The sequence below is a fragment of the Schistocerca serialis genome, chromosome 7 (genome assembly GCF_023864345.2).
Source record: "Schistocerca serialis cubense isolate TAMUIC-IGC-003099 chromosome 7, iqSchSeri2.2, whole genome shotgun sequence".
NCBI classification, from domain to species: domain Eukaryota; kingdom Metazoa; phylum Arthropoda; class Insecta; order Orthoptera; family Acrididae; genus Schistocerca; species Schistocerca serialis.
This window is the reverse complement of record NC_064644.1, coordinates 586,848,046-586,867,320: the sequence shown is the minus strand read 5'-3', so window position 1 is coordinate 586,867,320 and position 19,275 is coordinate 586,848,046. Positions and strand designations below refer to the sequence as shown.

The window sequence follows — 19,275 nt, the reverse complement described above, 5'->3', positions numbered from 1 at the left end:
ATGGGTGGTTGGTTACCTTTCCCTTAAGTACTGCTCATCCAGGAATCTCCATTATTGTTATGATCTAACAAAAAAGTGGAAAAGACTGAAGTAACCGCAACTGCTCAGAGATTAAGAGTAGTAGTCTCCCATGAGAGCAAGACGGTTAGCTTTCTACTTCATCGGCAACTCAATTCAGCTGTCAGTGACCAAGAAAATGGGTACATACAAGTAATACCTTTAGTAGCTATATAATTCAAAGAGAATGATCTGTAAAACAACCTACTACACTACACAACCTGAACTCATAACTTTCCAGTTGGAAAATTTCTCTGCATTTGCTCATTTCTCATCTCCAATTGTCCTTAACTTCTGTCAATGCCCCTGTTGCCGTTTTCTTCCTTATTGATTCTCACATCTGGTTTCTTCATCATTTTCATACTCTTATATGACTGCTCTCTGCCCTCCCCCTTTCCTGGTGTTTTCTTCACTACTTGCTTGTTTTTCTTTTATATCAGTCTGTCCAGCCTTATATCTGAATAGCTGACACACCCTTCTGCTTTTCTTCAATTTCTCAGAACTACTAAAGCCTCTTGACCCACCCCCAAGATGGCGAAGAGAGAGAAACTTTCAATTCCCTCAGATATTACGGCTATGCAATTCATTACCAATCCTTTTGAATTTCTATTTAGTTGGCTCCTTTGTCACACATCTGTACCAGACCAACAAAACTGATATGAGTGGCAGTAAATACTGTGAATAAGCATGTGAGCATACTGTCAAGTTGTACCTCAGAATTTATGGACTTTTAATCAAAACTGCCTACTGAGCCAATGAAGCTGTACAAGTATGCTGCAACTATTGTTGGGATACTTTAAAGAGTGGAAGTCAGGACTGAGGGATAAAAGTGCTATACATGAATGTGTGTATGAATTGCATGGTACAACTGTTCTCATTAAGTGAGAATGGAATTCCAAGGGTCAAGAAACACTTATATTACATCAAATTGTGCTCAACCAATATTAGTTTCACATGCGATGATGAAAATGTGTGTAAATTGTCAGTGAAAAACGAGTGAAGCAGACGGTAATCTTGTAGAATTTGGCTATCATGTTAAATGAGTTATGTTGCATTAATTACTAAATAACTATAAACTGTGCAATTGGATATTTGTGACATTATTGTGAACAAAAGTAACTGCTGCCAATGGCTCATTGTGATTGCTTCTGTAGTCAGTTATTTGCAGCAATGATGACATTTAATAAACAGCAGCAGCAACTATCTAGCTGAATTATTGTAGGAAAGGAAAGTATGCAACAGTAAGATGCACAGTCTTCTAGAAGTTGATTAACCAGGTTCCATTACACAGCATGTGGTCCTGCGCGTTTACCTGTCATGTTTTCAAGGTGCTAGTGCCATAGTGTCATTTGTTGTCAAAAACAGTACCAGCAACACTATTTCAGGTTTTTATGTCGCATATCACTCAAATGACATAACTTCCAAATCGGGGCATAAGAGTTGTACAATGCGAATGAAGACATATCAAATTCCACCACATTTTACTGTTAACATAAAAATTATAGTAACTGTTTATTTTACAGCACAGAATGGGCAAAACAACTTTAAGCACCACTTGGACATACATTCACATACATTACTGATAGAGTGTCTCTCTGTGCCATCTTTAGATTTTTACAATGCTGCTACTATTTTTTTTTTTTTCATTTTTTACACATTACATACAAGAATATATCAACTAAGTACATTTATCTGATACATCCAATACTGATGAAAAAACAACAATAATGTATCACACGCAGCCTTCAATGATAGTCGCACTTTCATTTCACAATATAGTATTTAAAACAAAAATAGTTTTTCTCGTAATAACAAGAGATGGCAGTTTAATGTGCACTTAAATTGTGTTTCAGTACTGTTGTGAACATAATACTAACTAGAGATTGGAGTACAAAAATCATTAAACTATTTTTTTATAAAACTTATAAATAGCTTTGTGATTTTTGTTGACATTTTTATAAATTATTAAATTCACATTCTTAGAAAATAAATTTATTCTGTAGCTTATTTTCAATCACATCAACAACATTTTTATACAGCAGATGACAAATTCAACATTCAGACACATCATTTATCACTATGCCATATAAATCTTCCACAAATCAATAAGGCATTTTTTAGAAAATCATATTCATATCACAAATACATCAAATGATGATTCAAAATTAAATGAATGAAATATGACCAAAAATATAGTTTTCACCAATTCTCATTTATAGCCTCATATTTACTTGTTTCAGAGATATGGCTATCAAAAGAAGTTTAATTTGATAAAAAAAAAGCTCAGACAGAGAATACTTTGAAGTGATGACAAAACATGTACTCAAGAAAAACTTTTAAGAAATATGAGGAAGTATGTATGTGGACAGACAACAATTATATACAGCTAACCAGAATTTTATTTTGGAATCTTTTCATATGAAACTAGAACTTTAATCTAACACTGTTCTGGATGCTAATAGAAACTCTGCAATTTGTGTCACACAAAAGCCACACAAGCAAAATGCTTGCATCTCAGTCATCTTCATTACATTAGCTGACTTGTGTATCTTTAAGAAATAGAGGTTTAGGAAGAAATTAGGGTGAGAGTGGGTTGAGATGCATTATGATTTGAATAATCTTTGTAACATTAATGTAACTGAGTCTAGTCCAAGTAATGAGGACAGCACTTTGCATAGATCTTATATTGGGAGATAATGGATTCTAATATACAAAGCACTGCTAACATGAAGCTTCAGTCTTTGGTTTCAATAGTTTTACGAGTTTGTTACTCAGTTAAGAAATCATTTTACAGAATCAGCTTGCATTAGGCAACACTGCAGCATACTAATATATCCATTGTGTTTAGTTATGGTCCCCAACAGAGCACCCAAACCCATGCCAGCCACAGCATTATAAATCTTTCTTACATAATATGACAAAAATCTGTATACCCATTACATACTTTTTGCAACAACCACAAATTATCTACCACATCTCCCACACTCCCGTATATAGTTAAGTAAATTACAGGAATGGCCATAGCCCTTTAGACAGCAAAATATTTGAGAGGTGACTTACGAGCCTGACAACATTAATAGTTCTCCTTAAATTTTTTTCTTCTACAAAAATATTTGTTTCACTTACAGCATATCTCTTACTTAAAAGAGAAAGACAAGGTTATATGTTTGAAAACAAAGATTGTCTCTCATATTTTCCATTGTATGGTCTCTCACATTCACTCCAACATAAAGGCAAACGAATTATTATATTGTAACTCTGATTTAATTTTATTAAGACAGCAGTTATATAATGCCCAGCATATTGTCTCTTCAGAATAGCTGAACACACAGCCAATGATGTAGGACTAAAAACATTATATATACATTTATTAATTTTTTTCAGGACACACTTCAAAATTAAAACTGTGTGCAAGTTTCTGAACTCACAAGGAAGGGGGGAAACAAAATTACCTACATTTTCTGCAAGACTCATCTGAACAGTGACTGTGGTGCATAAGTGGTATGAAATAACCAAAGTCTACACCTTCTTCATTGAAGTTTTCAGCACGATTTGTGATAATGCACTCATTAACATGTAAGTATACAACATCTCATCTTATTGTACCACACTGTGTTTTGTGCATAAAAGTATTTGTAGAGCTACAGACAGATTTGTAGCAACACTTAAAGAAACAACTGAATTATTTTGAGAGTATGTACCTCAGCATTATTACACAACTCCCATCATAATCAAATGGCAAATAAATAAAAAAATAAGAAATGCAGCAGAAATATTTACAATACCCTTCCACAAAAGTGGCAAAAACATACATTAATACTGTTTACAAAGTGAAAGCCAACAAGCATCATAGATATACATATAATTATATACATATTTTATAAAAGTTATGACGTCACTTAAGAGGTCTCTCCAATACATTAAGCTGTGCAGCGAAAAAAAAAAAAACACAGTTCCAACATGAGACTGAACCCAGCACCACACTACTTCCAGCAGCTTTCAGTAGTGACTCATGAGGCAGTCAATAAAATTATCATCTTAAAAAAATGATACATTTTTAAAAAAATAAAGAGGGAGGATTATTTTCTTTGGTCACTTCACATCCAGCACATACCCCTGCTAGAACATCAGCAGAATAGCAGTATGACACTTTCATTTGTCAAGAACAAAAGAATCCTCCTCTCTGAGATCTCTTTTATTTCTAATTTTTTTTAAAAGCAAAAATTTTTTGTGGAAGATTGACACATTTTACATTTTATGGATCCAGTATGGCTAAAACATTTAATAGGAATTTTTACTACTGGTATAGACACAGACAATCATGTGTCTTACAGGGGATAGTTTACAATAATTTTAATAGCTCCTGTTCATCAAATACTGTAGTATAAAATTAGACAATATAAATTTATTTTAGTATAGCTCCTCACAATTTCAAAATAAACGTCAGTTCCTACTTAGCGTCCTCTTTCCAACCAACGCCAGTTGTTTAATATCCACTCACAAACTACACAACACGGACGAGATTGTTCAACTGACTGGAATGAATTGGAGACTGACAATCTGGCACAATTTAGAGGTAGTGAAATGCACTTAACAACAGAGGCAGCATATGGGAACTGCCAACAAAATCTGAGGCACTGTAACACTGCAATCACAAATGTGGTTGCATGTCCACAGAATTTGACGGTCCTCCCAACGAATGGTTGCTGAAGGATGGAAAGAAGAATTCTCCATTGGGCCTCGGTAACTTGCGCATTATCTTGCCTGATGTTATGAGACGTCCAAAACCCTCCTGGTGAGCAAAAGCATAGCCTGAGCGAATGGAACGACGCGTTCTTCGAGCAGATGGTGTCCGTAAAACATCTTGTGACTGTCGTGACCTGGAAATTCAGAAGTTCAATATGAATTATGGGTGAACTGCATGCAGCTTGTGGATTACATGACGTATTATTATTATTATTATTATTATTATTATTCTGCACAATGACAAATGGGTATTTTGGAGTAAAATATTTCTATAAGCCTTACTTGCAAATCAGGCACCTACACGACTGCCTGCTCAAAATTATTACTCAGTATTAATGTATATTGATACAACACTAAGATCGACAAATTTAATTAAAGATGATAGCTGAACACAATATCCTTCTCATATGAGTACACATAACAGCTCATGAAGGAAAGTAAACAGATTCGTTCGCAGTTTGTATCTCAAAAAATTAACAGCAATTTCTGGAACCCATATATGGCATGGAAAGAGATGGAACAGGTAGCTACTGCACGATGAGCAGTCTGGTGTGCATTTTGTCCACTGAGTTCTATACCATGTTCAATGTGTAAAACTAGGTGCAAGATCAATGTGGCATAGGGGCGAAGGAGGGTGATTGACCTCACTGATACTAAAGGTCTCTCTGTGATGAAGTGGTGGATTTCACAGGACTACTGTGGGCTCTGTTCATTGGGTTCAATGGCAGTTGCAGAAATTGTTGCCAGGATTCAGCATTACAGCTGAAAGATGATTATAACAGATCAGTGTTGTCAGCATACGTCCCAACTTGGTGAGGTTTACAGTTTACTGATGGTGAATGGCAGAGTTCAAGTGTGAATACAGCAAGAGTGGGAGAGAAAATCAGCTGCCTCTTTCTCAAATGGATCATTCATGGCATTCACCTCACTAGATTTATGGACAGTGGAGCAAACCAAAACCTGTATGGCTCAGTGGAGACGTGAGCACCCGTCTTTACAAATGAGTCACTGCCTGAAACCCCTGCATCCTACTGGCCATCAGTCTTTTCAGTTACAATGGGCAAAGGGACATAAACAGTGGATAACAGATGTCCAATATGTGTTATATGGGCTAGAAAAATATTGCTCCAGCTTGTATAGGAATTACATGTTATGTTCATCATAAATTACAGGAAGCATTCTGGAACTATTGATGAGTAGGTGTTATTCAATGTCTAGACCACTCTGTCGCATTCTGGGGATGTTTTAACTACAGTACATAAAAATGGGTCCTATGGGTAAGGTAACAGGTGCGTTAAGATTAACAGCAACAATGAACTGCGACACAAAATGTTTTGTTATTTTAAATGTTACCACCCTTGCCTTTCAGTAATACTAATCCCTCATTCTTTAGATTAAACTGTTTGTTTATAAAAAGTTCACCATCCCAACTACAAACCTGGACACATCCACGAAGTTGGAACAGAGACCCCATAGAATTCATAACCTCAGTTACGCTACTTCACTTCTTGATTAGATGATTTTTCAATCAACTGCACAATTCTGAAGACTTGTTACCCTCCTGCACATATAATTTTTCAATGTGTATTTCCATAAAATTGTTTAATGGCATATTACTAGCCTCAGGTCATCCAAATTGTATCTTAACTGGCTTTGACTTTTTAGAAACTCATTACTAATGATTGTAATATGATGCACAGTAACTCATCAAAAGGATGCATACAGCACTTTTTATCAAAGTGCTGGTCAATTATATGCAGGAACACTGCAATTTGTACAGTGATTTATCTGAAGTTCATGGAAATGGTTCTATTAATAGTGATCTTCCAGCTACAACTATCTCTCACCTTTCACATACATTAATCTTACAATTACTTTCATTTACATAGGCATAAATGAGTAACTGTTATAGGTGTAAAATCTAAACAGATCAGGAAGTTAGCACCCTGTATTCCATTTATTTAATTTGTTATATTTGTCCAGGGATTACTGAAATAAAATTTATCAATGAAAATGACAGATTTAGATGCAATATAAATTGTCAAAGGGTTCAGTACACAGGCTGGAACAAAATATTAATGATATATCATCTATGGGTATGAAAATGGTAGTCAGGAACACTGCTTCAGTACCTCAGGTAACTGGCTAACATGGAAGACTGACAATGGCAATAACTGTCAAAACACACTCCACTTCACAAGGTTCATTGCGAAAATTAACTCTGGAACAAGTAACTAGTTAAACTAAACTCAAACTCCTGAGTAGAAACCAGCAGATTACCATTTTGGTCAATGTAGTTTGTATAAAAAATTGATAAATAAATCTTCAAAATCAGATTAATGTAAAAGGCCTGGGAAAAATACGCATACACCATGCAAAGAATGAAATTTACTGTCTACTTTCATTTGTGCCTTTCAGTGGCAGTGAGGAAGACCTACATTTACTCTGAACTGCATAAAGACCAGTACAATATGATGGTCAATAGTGTATCATATCATACCATACCATACCATACCATACTATACTTTAAAAAGTAAATTAACACACAGAGTACAGTGGAGTTTGGCCTATGGGCCTGATGACACCACTGAAGAATTTTTAAGATTTGTAGACAAATTGGACTTAGCATGGGAAAGAACCATACCATACAATAAAAATTGTCTTCGTTTATAGAAAAGATGAAAGAAGTGAAGAATGGATACGAGTATCTGTAGCAGCCAGTTGTACGACTCCAGATATTATTCTTCTGCTAAAAGGCACCTCCAGAGGCATGCCAAGTGTGCACTGTGACACAGACCTGATCGCCCAAAACATCCACACAATTCTTGACAGTGATCCAACCTTGCTGTCTGATGTTGGTCTACCGCACTAGCATGTTACAGTTACCCACATAATTACAGCATATCCACTACAATTCAGCTTGGCACGAGAAGGTACTAATAACATACACTATGACAGAAAAGAATTACAGAGACTGGCTGCAAGTGGGCATTGATTTAAATCAATCGGGAAGGTTGAAAATGTATGCCAGACTGTGATTCAAACCTGGATCTCTTGCTCACTAGGCAGATGTGCTGCCAACTGCACCATTACTCAAAAGTCATGAGAATTAAGGGGTAAGGAGCACTATCTTCACAGTTGAGGAACTGGGTCTGACTCGAGGCTGCTAGGGTAATCCACGCAGTTGCAGTGACAACTGTGTATATATGGTGCAGGGGTCAGCACATATACCTAGTAAGCACAAATCTTTAAACTTCCCCATTGATTCAAATCAATGCCCACTTGCAGCCAATGTTTGTAATTCCTTTGTGTCTTAGTTTATAGTGGCTGCTGGGCCAATATGATGTCTGTTCTTTCGGATATGTCCATTCCTTTATATTTTACGTAGAACAAACACATACTTTCCCTGTCGTAAATGGATTATCTGACCATGACGCACAGCTGATTAACTTACAAAACCCAACAGGGTGTACACTTCAGAAACCATTAAGTAAAAGTGTGAGGGTGCTCAATCCGGTATCTATAGATCACTTCAGAGGAAATTTAGAAAATGCAAACTGTGAAGATGTATATAATGAGCCAAATCCTGATGATAAATGCAGCATATTTCTTGACAAATTTATATCCCTTTTTGAACATTGTTTTCCAAAGAAAATTACTAAATGTAGCACCACAAACTTTTAAAAGAAACCTTGGATTCTACAGGTATTAAAATGTCTTCAGAAAGAAAAAGGAAACTGTATCAGACAGCAAAAACTAGTAAAGATCCAGAAGTAGTTTTACACTATAAAAATTATTGTAACATACTGAGAAAAGTTGTAAGGAAATTAAGAAATATGTATGTTAGAGAAGAAATTAATAACTCCAGCAATAAAATAAAATCAGTATGGAATGTCGTTACAAGGGAGACAGGAAAAGTAACCACTGGGTTAGGTAGTATTACTGTTAAAGAGAATGAGACTATCTTAACTAACAGTACACAGATAACCAATGTATTTAACAATCACTTCTTAAGTGTAGGAGAAAAAATTGGTGAGAATAGTTCAAAAGAAAAAACCAGGCAGTACATGGAAGAGTCAGTTTTGAAAAATTTTAGTCAGATTAAGTTTCATCTAACAACCTCTTGTGAAATAAGGAACATCATTAAATCTTTGAAAAATAAATGTTCTGTTGGAGTAGATGACATCTCTAACAAGTTATTAAAACAGTGTGGAGCAATTACAACTGATGTTCTGAGTCACATATGTAATGCATCACTGACTAAGGGTATTTTTCCAGACAGGTTAAAATATGCCATTGTCAGGCCTCTCTTCAAAAAGGGGGAAACCACAGATGTCAATAATTACCGGCTAGTATCCTTGCTTACAGCATTTTCAAAAATCTTTGAGAAAGTAATGTACTCAAGAGTGGTTAGCCTTCTCAACAGTAATGGGATACTTAGTAAATCACAGTTCGGATTTCAGAAATGCTGTTCCACTGAGACAGCAATATACAATTTCCCTGTCCACATAATAGAGCCTTTAAATAGTAAAATGTCACCAGTAGGAATATTCTGTGACTTATCTAAAGCATCTGATTGTGTGAACCATGACATTATGTTAGAGAAATTACAATTCTATGGTATAAATGGAACAGCATATCAGTGGTTTAAGTCATATCTACAGAACAGGAAGCAAAAAGTCGCTTTATATGCTTCAAACGATTCAAAGGAGTTTGCCACTTCATCTAACTGGGGTGAAATTACATTATGTGTTCCACAAGGTTCAATCATGGGTCCCCTCCTGTTCTTCATATATGTGAATGACCTCCCTTCTTATGTGAAACAAGATGCTAAACTGACACTGTTCGCTGATGATACAAGCATAATTATTAATCCAGTAAAAGAAAGTCCAATAGAAAATGATACAAATAAGGTATTTGGAAAAGTTATTAATTGGTTTTCTGCGAATGGGCTTGCTCTGAACTCTGAAAAAACACAGTACATCCAATTTTCTGCTGCAAAAAGTATAATTCCTTCAATAAACATAACACATCAAAAGAAGTCAATAGCCAGGGTAGAGCATACTAAGTTTTTGAGTGTACATATAGATGAGAATCTTAATTGGAAAATTCATATTTTGGATCTCCTAAAGCGACTAGGTTCAGCAACTTTTGCAATCAGAATAATTGTCAATTTTGAGGATGCAGAAATTAGTAAGCTAACATACTTTGCATACTTCCACTCTCTGATGTCAAATGGAATAATATTCTGGGGCAACTCAACACTTAGGTAAAAGGTATTCACCGCTCAAAAGAAAGTAGTTAGAATAATGTGAGGGGTTCATAGCCGCACAATCTTGTAGTCATCTGTTTAAATGGTTAGGAATTCTTACAACTGCTTCACAGTACATTTACTCAGTAATGAAATTTTTTCTCAACAACATGGACCAGTTTAAAATCAACAGCGACATTCATGATTACAATACCAGAAAAAAGAAAGACCTATCTTTGGCATAGAAAGGGGTAAAATATGCTGCTATAAAACTTTTTGATAAATTAAAAGATGAAATAAAATGTCTGACAGACAGCAGTAATAGTTTCAAAAAAAAATTGAAATTATACCTCCTTGACAACTCCTTCTATACCATAAATGAATTCTTGAATATGAGTAAATAAATCTGGAGATATAATATATGCATTTTGTGCCATTTAAGGGAATGGGATGGATAATAGAAATATTTAGGTATAACACTATAATGAAAAAAGAAAAAGAAACTTCTTTCCTGTGCACATTTCTTGAGCATTTGACACGTTCCACATCATAATGGTTTTTTCGTCCTATTGATCAATGGAACACGTAACTAACTAACTAACTCACTAACTTAATTCTTAGTGACTGTTGGCTCAAAATGGTGTCTGTTCTTTCGGATTTGTAGAAAATAATCACTTCTGTTGGAAAAAGAATGAGTGATAAATCCTCAGACAGCTTTCAGCTGGATAGCAGTCAATTATTTGCAAGTGTTAATGCACTCTCTCTCGATTTCATCTTTCAAATGACTTTAAAATTGCAGCTGTTCAAGACAAATAGTAATTCTATCCCCCCCCATGAACCCTGGACCTTGCCGTTGGTGGGGAGGCTTGCGTGCCTCAGCGATACAGATAGCCGTACCGTAGGTGCAACCACACGGAGGGGTATCTGTTGAGAGGCCAGACAAACGTGTGGTTCCTGAAGAGGGGCAGCAGCCTTTTCAGTAGTTGCAAGGGCAACAGTCTGGATGATTGACTGATCTGGCCTTGTAACAATAACCAAAACAGCCTTGCTGTGCTGGTACTGCGAACGGCTGAAAGCAAGGGGAAACTACAGCCGTAATTTTTCCCGAGGGCATGCAGCTTTACTGTATGATTACATGATGATGGCGTCCTCTTGGGTAAAATATTCCGGAGGTAAAATAGTCCCCCATTCGGATCTCCGGGCGGGGACTACTCAAGAGGATGTCGTTATCAGGAGAAAGAAAACTGGCGTTCTACGGATCGGAGCGTGGAATGTCAGATCCCTTAATCGGGCAGGTAGGTTAGAAAATTTAAAAAGGGAAATGGATAGGTTAAAGTTAGATATAGTGGGAATTAGTGAAGTTCGGTGGCAGGAGGAACAAGACTTCTGGTCAGGTGACTACAGGGTTATAAACACAAAATCAAATAGGGGTAATGCAGGAGTAGGTTTAATAATGAATAGGAAAATAGGAATGCGGGTAAGCTACTACAAACAGCATAGTGAACGCATTATTGTGGCCAAGATAGATACGAAGCCCACGCCTACTACAGTAGTACAAGTTTATATGCCAACTAGCTCTGCAGATGACGAAGAAATTGAAGAAATGTATGATGAAATAAAAGAAATTATTCAGATTGTGAAGGGAGACGAAAATTTAATAGTCATGGGTGACTGGAATTCGAGTGTAGGAAAAGGGAGAGAAGGAAACGTAGTAGGTGAATATGGATTGGGGGACAGAAATGAAAGAGGAAGCCGCCTGGTCGAATTTTGCACAGAGCACAACATAATCATAACTAACACTTGGTTTAAGAATCATGAAAGAAGGTTGTATACATGGAAGAACCCTGGAGATACTAAAAGGTATCAGATAGATTATATAATGGTAAGACAGAGATTTAGGAACCAGGTTTTAAATTGTAAGACATTTCCAGGGGCAGATGTGGACTCTGACCACAATCTATTGGTTATGACCTGTAGATTAAAACTGAAGAAACTGCAAAAAGGTGGGAATTTAAGGAGATGGGACCTGGATAAACTAAAAGAACCAGAGGTTGTACAGAGATTCAGGGAGAGCATAAGGGAGCAATTGACAGGAATGGGGGAAATAAATACAGTAGAAGAAGAATGGGTAGCTTTGAGGGATGAAGTAGTGAAGGCAGCAGAGGATCAAGTAGGTAAAAAGACTAGGGCTAGTAGAAATCCTTGGGTAACAGAAGAAATATTGAATTTAATTGATGAAAGGAGAAAATATAAAAATGCAGTAAGTGAAACAGGCAAAAAGGAATACAAACGTCTCAAAAATGAGATCGACAGGAAGTGCAAAATGGCTAAGCAGGGATGGCTAGAGGACAAATGTAAGGATGTAGAGGCCTATCTCACTAGGGGTAAGATAGATACCGCCTACAGGAAAATTAAAGAGACCTTTGGAGATAAGAGAACGACTTGTATGAAAATCAAGAGCTCAGATGGAAACCCAGTTCTAAGCAAAGAAGGGAAAGCAGAAAGGTGGAAGGAGTATATAGAGGGTCTATACAAGGGCGATGTACTTGAGGACAATATTATGGAAATGGAAGAGGATGTAGATGAAGATGAAATGGGAGATATGATACTGCGTGAAGAGTTTGACAGAGCACTGAAAGACCTGAGTCGAAACAAGGCCCCCGGAGTAGACAATATTCCATTGGAACTACTGACGGCCGTGGGAGAGCCAGTCCTGACAAAACTCTACCATCTGGTGAGCAAGATGTATGAAACAGGCGAAATACCCTCAGACTTCAAGAAGAATGTAATAATTCCAATCCCAAAGAAAGCAGGTGTTGACAGATGTGAAAATTACCGAACTATCAGCTTAATAAGTCACAGCTGCAAAATACTAACACGAATTCTTTACAGACGAATGGAAAAACTAGTAGAAGCCAACCTCGGGGAAGATCAGTTTGGATTCCGTAGAAACACTGGAACACGTGAGGCAATACTGACCTTACGACTTATCTTAGAAGAAAGATTAAGGAAAGGCAAACCTACGTTTCTAGCATTTGTAGACTTAGAGAAAGCTTTTGACAATGTTGACTGGAATACTCTCTTTCAAATTCTAAAGGTGGCAGGGGTAAAATACAGGGAGCGAAAGGCTATTTACAATTTGTACAGAAACCAGATGGCAGTTATAAGAGTCGAGGGACATGAAAGGGAAGCAGTGGTTGGGAAGGGAGTAAGACAGGGTTGTAGCCTCTCCCCGATGTTGTTCAATCTGTATATTGAGCAAGCAGTAAAGGAAACAAAAGAAAAATTCGGAGTAGGTATTAAAATTCATGGAGAAGAAATAAAAACTTTGAGGTTCGCCGATGACATTGTAATTCTGTCAGAGACAGCAAAGGACTTGGAAGAGCAGTTGAATGGAATGGACAGTGTCTTGAAAGGAGGATATAAGATGAACATCAACAAAAGCAAAACAAGGATAATGGAATGTAGTCTAATTAAGTCGGGTGATGCTGAGGGAATTAGATTAGGAAATGAGGCACTTAAAGTAGTAAAGGAGTTTTGCTATTTGGGGAGCAAAATAACTAATGATGGTCGAAGTAGAGAGGATATAAAATGTAGGCTGGCAATGGCAAGGAAAGTGTTTCTGAAGAAGAGAAATTTGTTAACATCCAGTATTGATTTAAGTGTCAGGAAGTCATTTCTGAAAGTATTCGTATGGAGTGTAGCCATGTATGGAAGTGATACATGGACGATAAATAGTTTGGACAAGAAGAGAATAGAAGCTTTCGAAATGTGGTGCTACAGAAGAATGCTGAAGATTAGATGGGTAGATCACATAACTAATGAGGAAGTATTGAATAGGATTGGGGAGAAGAGAAGTTTGTGGCACAACTTGACCAGAAGAAGGGATCGGTTGGTAGGACATGTTCTGAGGCATCAAGGGATCACCAATTTAGTATTGGAGGGCAGCGTGGAGGGTAAAAATCGTAGAGGGAGACCAAGAGATGAATACACTAAGCAGATTCAGAAGGATGTAGGTTGCAGTAGGTACTGGGAGATGAAAAAGCTTGCACAGGATAGAGTAGCATGGAGAGCTGCATCAAACCAGTCTCACGACTGAAGACCACAACAACAACAACAACAACATCTCCTCTTCATTACAGTAATGAATCTTAGTCATGCCTTAAATAATAAAAAATGAATAAGTTATGTCTGCGAGGATCTCTGCAGAATAATTTCACGAAAAGATTGATGATTTGACAGAGACATCAAGTTTGTCTGCACACATATTCATTCAAGAGAAAAGTGAGTTGTTGGCAATTCAGAGAATGGGCAGCTACAAGATTCCACTGTGAAGGGAAAAAAATCATGATGGCATGTTTAAATGTCCCAGAGTTTCTCTTGATGAGGAAATTGACAACAGACACTATACTCATAGGTTCCACATTGTTGCTATTGGTCTTTTAACAAAAAAGCATCATCAAAGTATAAACAGAGCATCACTCTCAATCACCTCTTAATTTCGACCTGTGGGTAATAAACATTCCCTTGCAACACTTTTTTTTTAATATTTCAGCTAAATTCTGTCTCAGTGCCTCACTTAGCTTGGACCATTGCCTTCAATCATATTTTTTTGCAACTTTTGTTCCAGATTTAACATATATCAACACGTGTTGGTTACAGTAATTCGCAATGTGCCTAATAATATGGTCTCTCTTTACACAGATGCTCCAGCTGATAGTTGTTTCCATACATCCTGTTCAAACTATCTGACTATGATGTCGTACATTCCAACATTTTCTCAGTGAGCAAATAACTAAACACTTTCTGTTTAGATGAATGGTTTGTGTTAACATTCAATACAGTTAATCAGTTTCAGTTTGATGGTAAAATGGTTTTCATTGTCTATCAGCAAATGTTATTTGCTTGAGAGGTAAGTTTAGCTTTGTTTAATTTAGCTATGTGTGTGATGAATCATTTGTACAATATGCAGAATTGATGTGGAATCAGTTTACAGGCTGTGAATCTTCAAGCATTCACAGTGTATTACTTGACCCATAAAAATGTGGTAATTCAATTATAACCAAACCGTCTAGCACTAATATTTTGGAAATTGGTGGTAAGTTCCTATGTGACCAAACTGCTGAGGTCATCGGTCCTTAGGCTTACACACTACTTAATTCAACTTAAACTACGTTACGCGATAACACACACACACACACACACACACACACACACACACACACACACACACACACACACACACACACACACACACACACCTGATGGAGGATTCGAACCTCTGACGTGGGGAGCCGTGTGAACCATGGCAAAATGCCTCAGACTGCGCATCTACCCTGCATGGCCCTGCACTAGTATTTCAGCAGTAAACCAACCAGCAATCTTCCCAGCAAGCTGTAAAGATTGGCGGTAAAGCACTCCTGTACATGTTACGTACCAGTAGGATGAGCCAACTGTGCATGTGTTCACAAAAAATTTGTGACAATATCCTTCACAGAAGGCATCATGGTGGCATACATCTACCCGCCTGCGTGGTTTTTCTTCCACTATGATTTTCTGTTTATGCTTATGCAGTTGGCCTGCCCTACCATTATACAGGAGCATTTTACTATCTGACTTTAGAGCTCACTCCAAAGCTGGCTCAATGGTTTATGGCCAAAACATTAGCAGAAGACAGTTTTGTTACAGCTGAGATCCCACAATTTTATGGACCAGTTTACACACTGTTAAATGCAACTTATTTTAAACAAAGCTGCTTCCCAGCCAATTACAGATAACAGAAGAAAAAATTAATTCCTTTATATATCAGGCTGCATTTTTTTTGTTCTTCTGTGGAATACAAGGAGCTGCCCAGAAGAAACTTATTACCCTCTGGCATGTTTTAACAGTATTTGAATTAAAAAAAAAAAATAAAATAAAATAAAAAAGAAATAAAGAAAGAAAGATTGCATTAATTGCTCATTCTATGCTGAAGGCTTGAGTACCAGATCAGGTTACCCTTAGCACTATCATCCACATTTGTGGTCCATTTTCTTTTGATGAGACCCAGTCCAGAGGCTGATTATTTGTCTATATTTAATCTCACTCAAAAGCTCATTCCAAGACCACCACTCACGTGTAAGTAACATCAAACCATTTCCTGGCAGAAAAAAAAAGCTTCCATTATACTATTCTCAGGATGTTTGTGGCTCTCGCATTGCAAAGAGCACTGAAACTGCCTGCTGATATTCCTTCATTTTACAAAGTAGTGTGTTGAAGTATTATGGAACAGAATATCACTGTTTGATTAATATTAGAGGTCATTTACGAGGGGTGTTTTTAAGTAAGTACAGTTTTGAAATTAAAAGACGTGCTAAGATATCTCAATAATTTTATTTTACATGAAAGCCTGTACCTTAATCTACTTTTCTACATAATTTCAGTCAAAACTGAGGCACTTGTCATAACGTTGTACCAGGTTTTTAATACCCTCCTCATAGAAGTATGCCACTTGATTTGTTAACCACTGCACCACCACTGTTTTGACTTTGTCATCGTCTTGAAAACGCTGACTGCCCAGGTGTTTCTTCAAGTGCAGGAATAGATGGTAGTCACTGGGTGCAAGATCGGGGCTGTACAGAGGATGATCTAGAGTTTCCCATCGAAAAGATATGACGAGATCTTTGGTCTGATTCCCCACATGCGGACAGGCATTGTCTTGCAGCAAAACGATGCCCTTGATCAACTTGCCACGTCTTTAGTTCTGAATTGAACAGTGCAAATTGTGCACTGTCTTACACTAAGTTACTGCATTGATTGTCTCATTATGAGGCAGAAATTTCACAAGCAATACTCCTTTTCTGTCCCAAAAAAACTGTGCACACGATTTTCTGGGCAGAAATTGTTTGCTGAAACTTCACTTTTCTGGGCGAATCTGAATGCCGCCATTCCATGGACTGTTGCTTTGATGCTGGTGTGACGTAGGCCACCCATGTTTCATTGCCCGTAACAATTTGGCAAGAAATCATCACCATCATTGTGGTACCGCTCGATGAAAGTCAATGCACTGTCTAAACATTTGGTTTTGTGCACATCCGTCAACATTTTTGGTACCCAACATGCACACAATTTTCGGTAATTCAAGTGCTTGGTCACAATGCCATACAAAACACTAAGAGAAAAATTAGGAAAGTCATCCCGCAAGGAGGAAATCATAAAGTGTCTGTTTTCTCTCATGTTGTAATCCACTTCCTGCACCAAACTTTCATTTACGACCGAAGGACTTCCACTCCATTGTTCATCATGCACATTTGTGTGGCCATCCATCTTTAAGTGCTCTCACCCACTTTCTTAGCATTCCATCACTCACAATGTTTTCTCCATAAACTGCACAGATCTCACAATGAATATCGATCGCCTTTAGGCCTTTAGCAGTAAGAAATCTTATAACAGCTCAGACTTCACAGTCAGTGGGCCTCACGGTTATCGGAGGCATCTTAAACACTCAGTACACAACGTAAACAAGGAAGAATCAGACTGTAATGGCATCAGTGTGTCGACAACAGATGTAAGTACCCAGTGTGCATACGCAGAATGCCGACCACAGCGCTGCAGCTGTGGTGTGGCAAAACTGCACTTACTTAAAAAACACGCCTCACATATCAAACAAGAGTAGAAGAGGATCCAATCGCAATCGCAAAAATCCAATTGCGAAAGCCCTGGCAAAACCAGGATGATCTGTTATTTACAGGATACAACTGATGAACATACCCAACATGTTTTGCTTCCACTTACTTAAATGTGGACTAGATCAGTTTACCAAACGAAAGTACTGGCATGTTGACACACACACACACACACACACACACACACACACACACACACACACACACACACACACACAAAAGTTTGGTAAGTTACATCATTTTTGTTTGTAGATATATTTTTCCCACGTGGAAAAATATATATATATATAATCTCTCAAAAAACAAAGATGATGTGACTTACCAAACGAAAGTGCTGGCAGGTCGAAAGACACACAAACAAACACAAACACACACACAAAATTCAAGCTTTCGCAACAAACTGTTGCCTCATCAGGAAAGAGGGAAGGAGAGGGAAAGATTAAAGGATGTGGGTTTTAAGGGAGAGGGAAAGGAGTCATTCCAATCCCGGGAGCGGAAAGACTTACCTTAGAGGGAAAAAAGGACAGGTATACACTCGCACACACACACATAATCCATCCACACATATACAGACACAAGCAGACATATTTAAAGACAAAGAGTTTGGGCAGAGATGTCAGTCAAGGCGGAAGTGCAGAGGCAAAGATGTTGTTGAATGACAGGTGAAGTATGAGTGGCGGCAACTTGAAATTAGCGGAGATTGAGGCCTGGTGGGTAACGGGAAGAGAGGATATATTGAAGTGCAAGTTCCCATCTTCGGAGTTCAGATAGGTTGGTGTTGGTGGGAAGTATCCAGATAACCTGGACGGTGTAACACTGTGCCAAGATGTGCTGGCCGTGCACCAAGGCATGTTTAGCCACAGGGTGATCGTCATTACCAACAAACACTGTCTGCCTGTGTCCATTCATGCGAATGGACAGCTTGTTGCTGGTCATTCCCACATAGAACACATCCCAGTGTAGGCAGGTCAGTTGGTAAATCACATGGGTGCTTTCACACGTGGCTCTGCCTTTGATAGTGTACACCTTCCGAGTTACAGGACTGGAGTAGGTGGTGGTGGGAGGGTGCATGGGACAGGTTTTACACCGGGGGCGGTTACAAGGATAGGAGCCAGAGGGTAGGGAAGGTGGTTTGGGGATTTCATAGGGATGAACTAACAGGTTACGAAGGTTAAGTGGACGGCGGAAAGACACTCTTGGTGGAGTGGGGATGATTTCATGAAGGATGGATCTCATTTCAGGGCAGGATTTGAGGAAGTCGTATCCCTGCTGGAGAGCCACATTCAGAGTCTGGTCCAGTCCCGGAAAGTATCCTGTCACAAGTGGGGCACTTTTGAGGTTCTTCTGTGGGAGGTTCTGAGTTTGAGAGGATGAGGAAGTGGCTCTGGTTATTTGCTTCTGTACCAGGTCGGGAGGGTAGTTACGGGATGCGATTTTTCAGGTTGTTGGTGTAATGGTTCAGGGATTCTGGACTGGAGCAGATTCATTTGCCACAAAGACCTAGGCTGTAGGGAAGGGACCGTTTGATGTGGAATGGGTGGCAGCTGTCATAATGCA

The 19,275-nt window shown here is 38.0% G+C and overlaps 1 protein-coding gene across 3 annotated transcripts in view; it reads right to left on the bottom strand.

Annotated features, from left to right (window-relative positions):
• Window positions 1-1,521: 1,521 nt before the first annotated feature.
• Window positions 1,522-19,275, bottom strand: part of LOC126412042 (phospholipid-transporting ATPase ID) — a 583,312-nt gene continuing 565,558 nt past the window's right edge. For all 3 annotated transcript variants that reach the window (XM_050081421.1, XM_050081418.1, XM_050081419.1), the window contains exon 23: window positions 1,522-4,937. In XM_050081421.1, coding sequence (XP_049937378.1) covers window positions 4,709-4,937 — 229 coding nt within the window. In that variant the 3' untranslated portion in view covers window positions 1,522-4,708. The remainder of the gene's footprint in view (window positions 4,938-19,275) is intronic.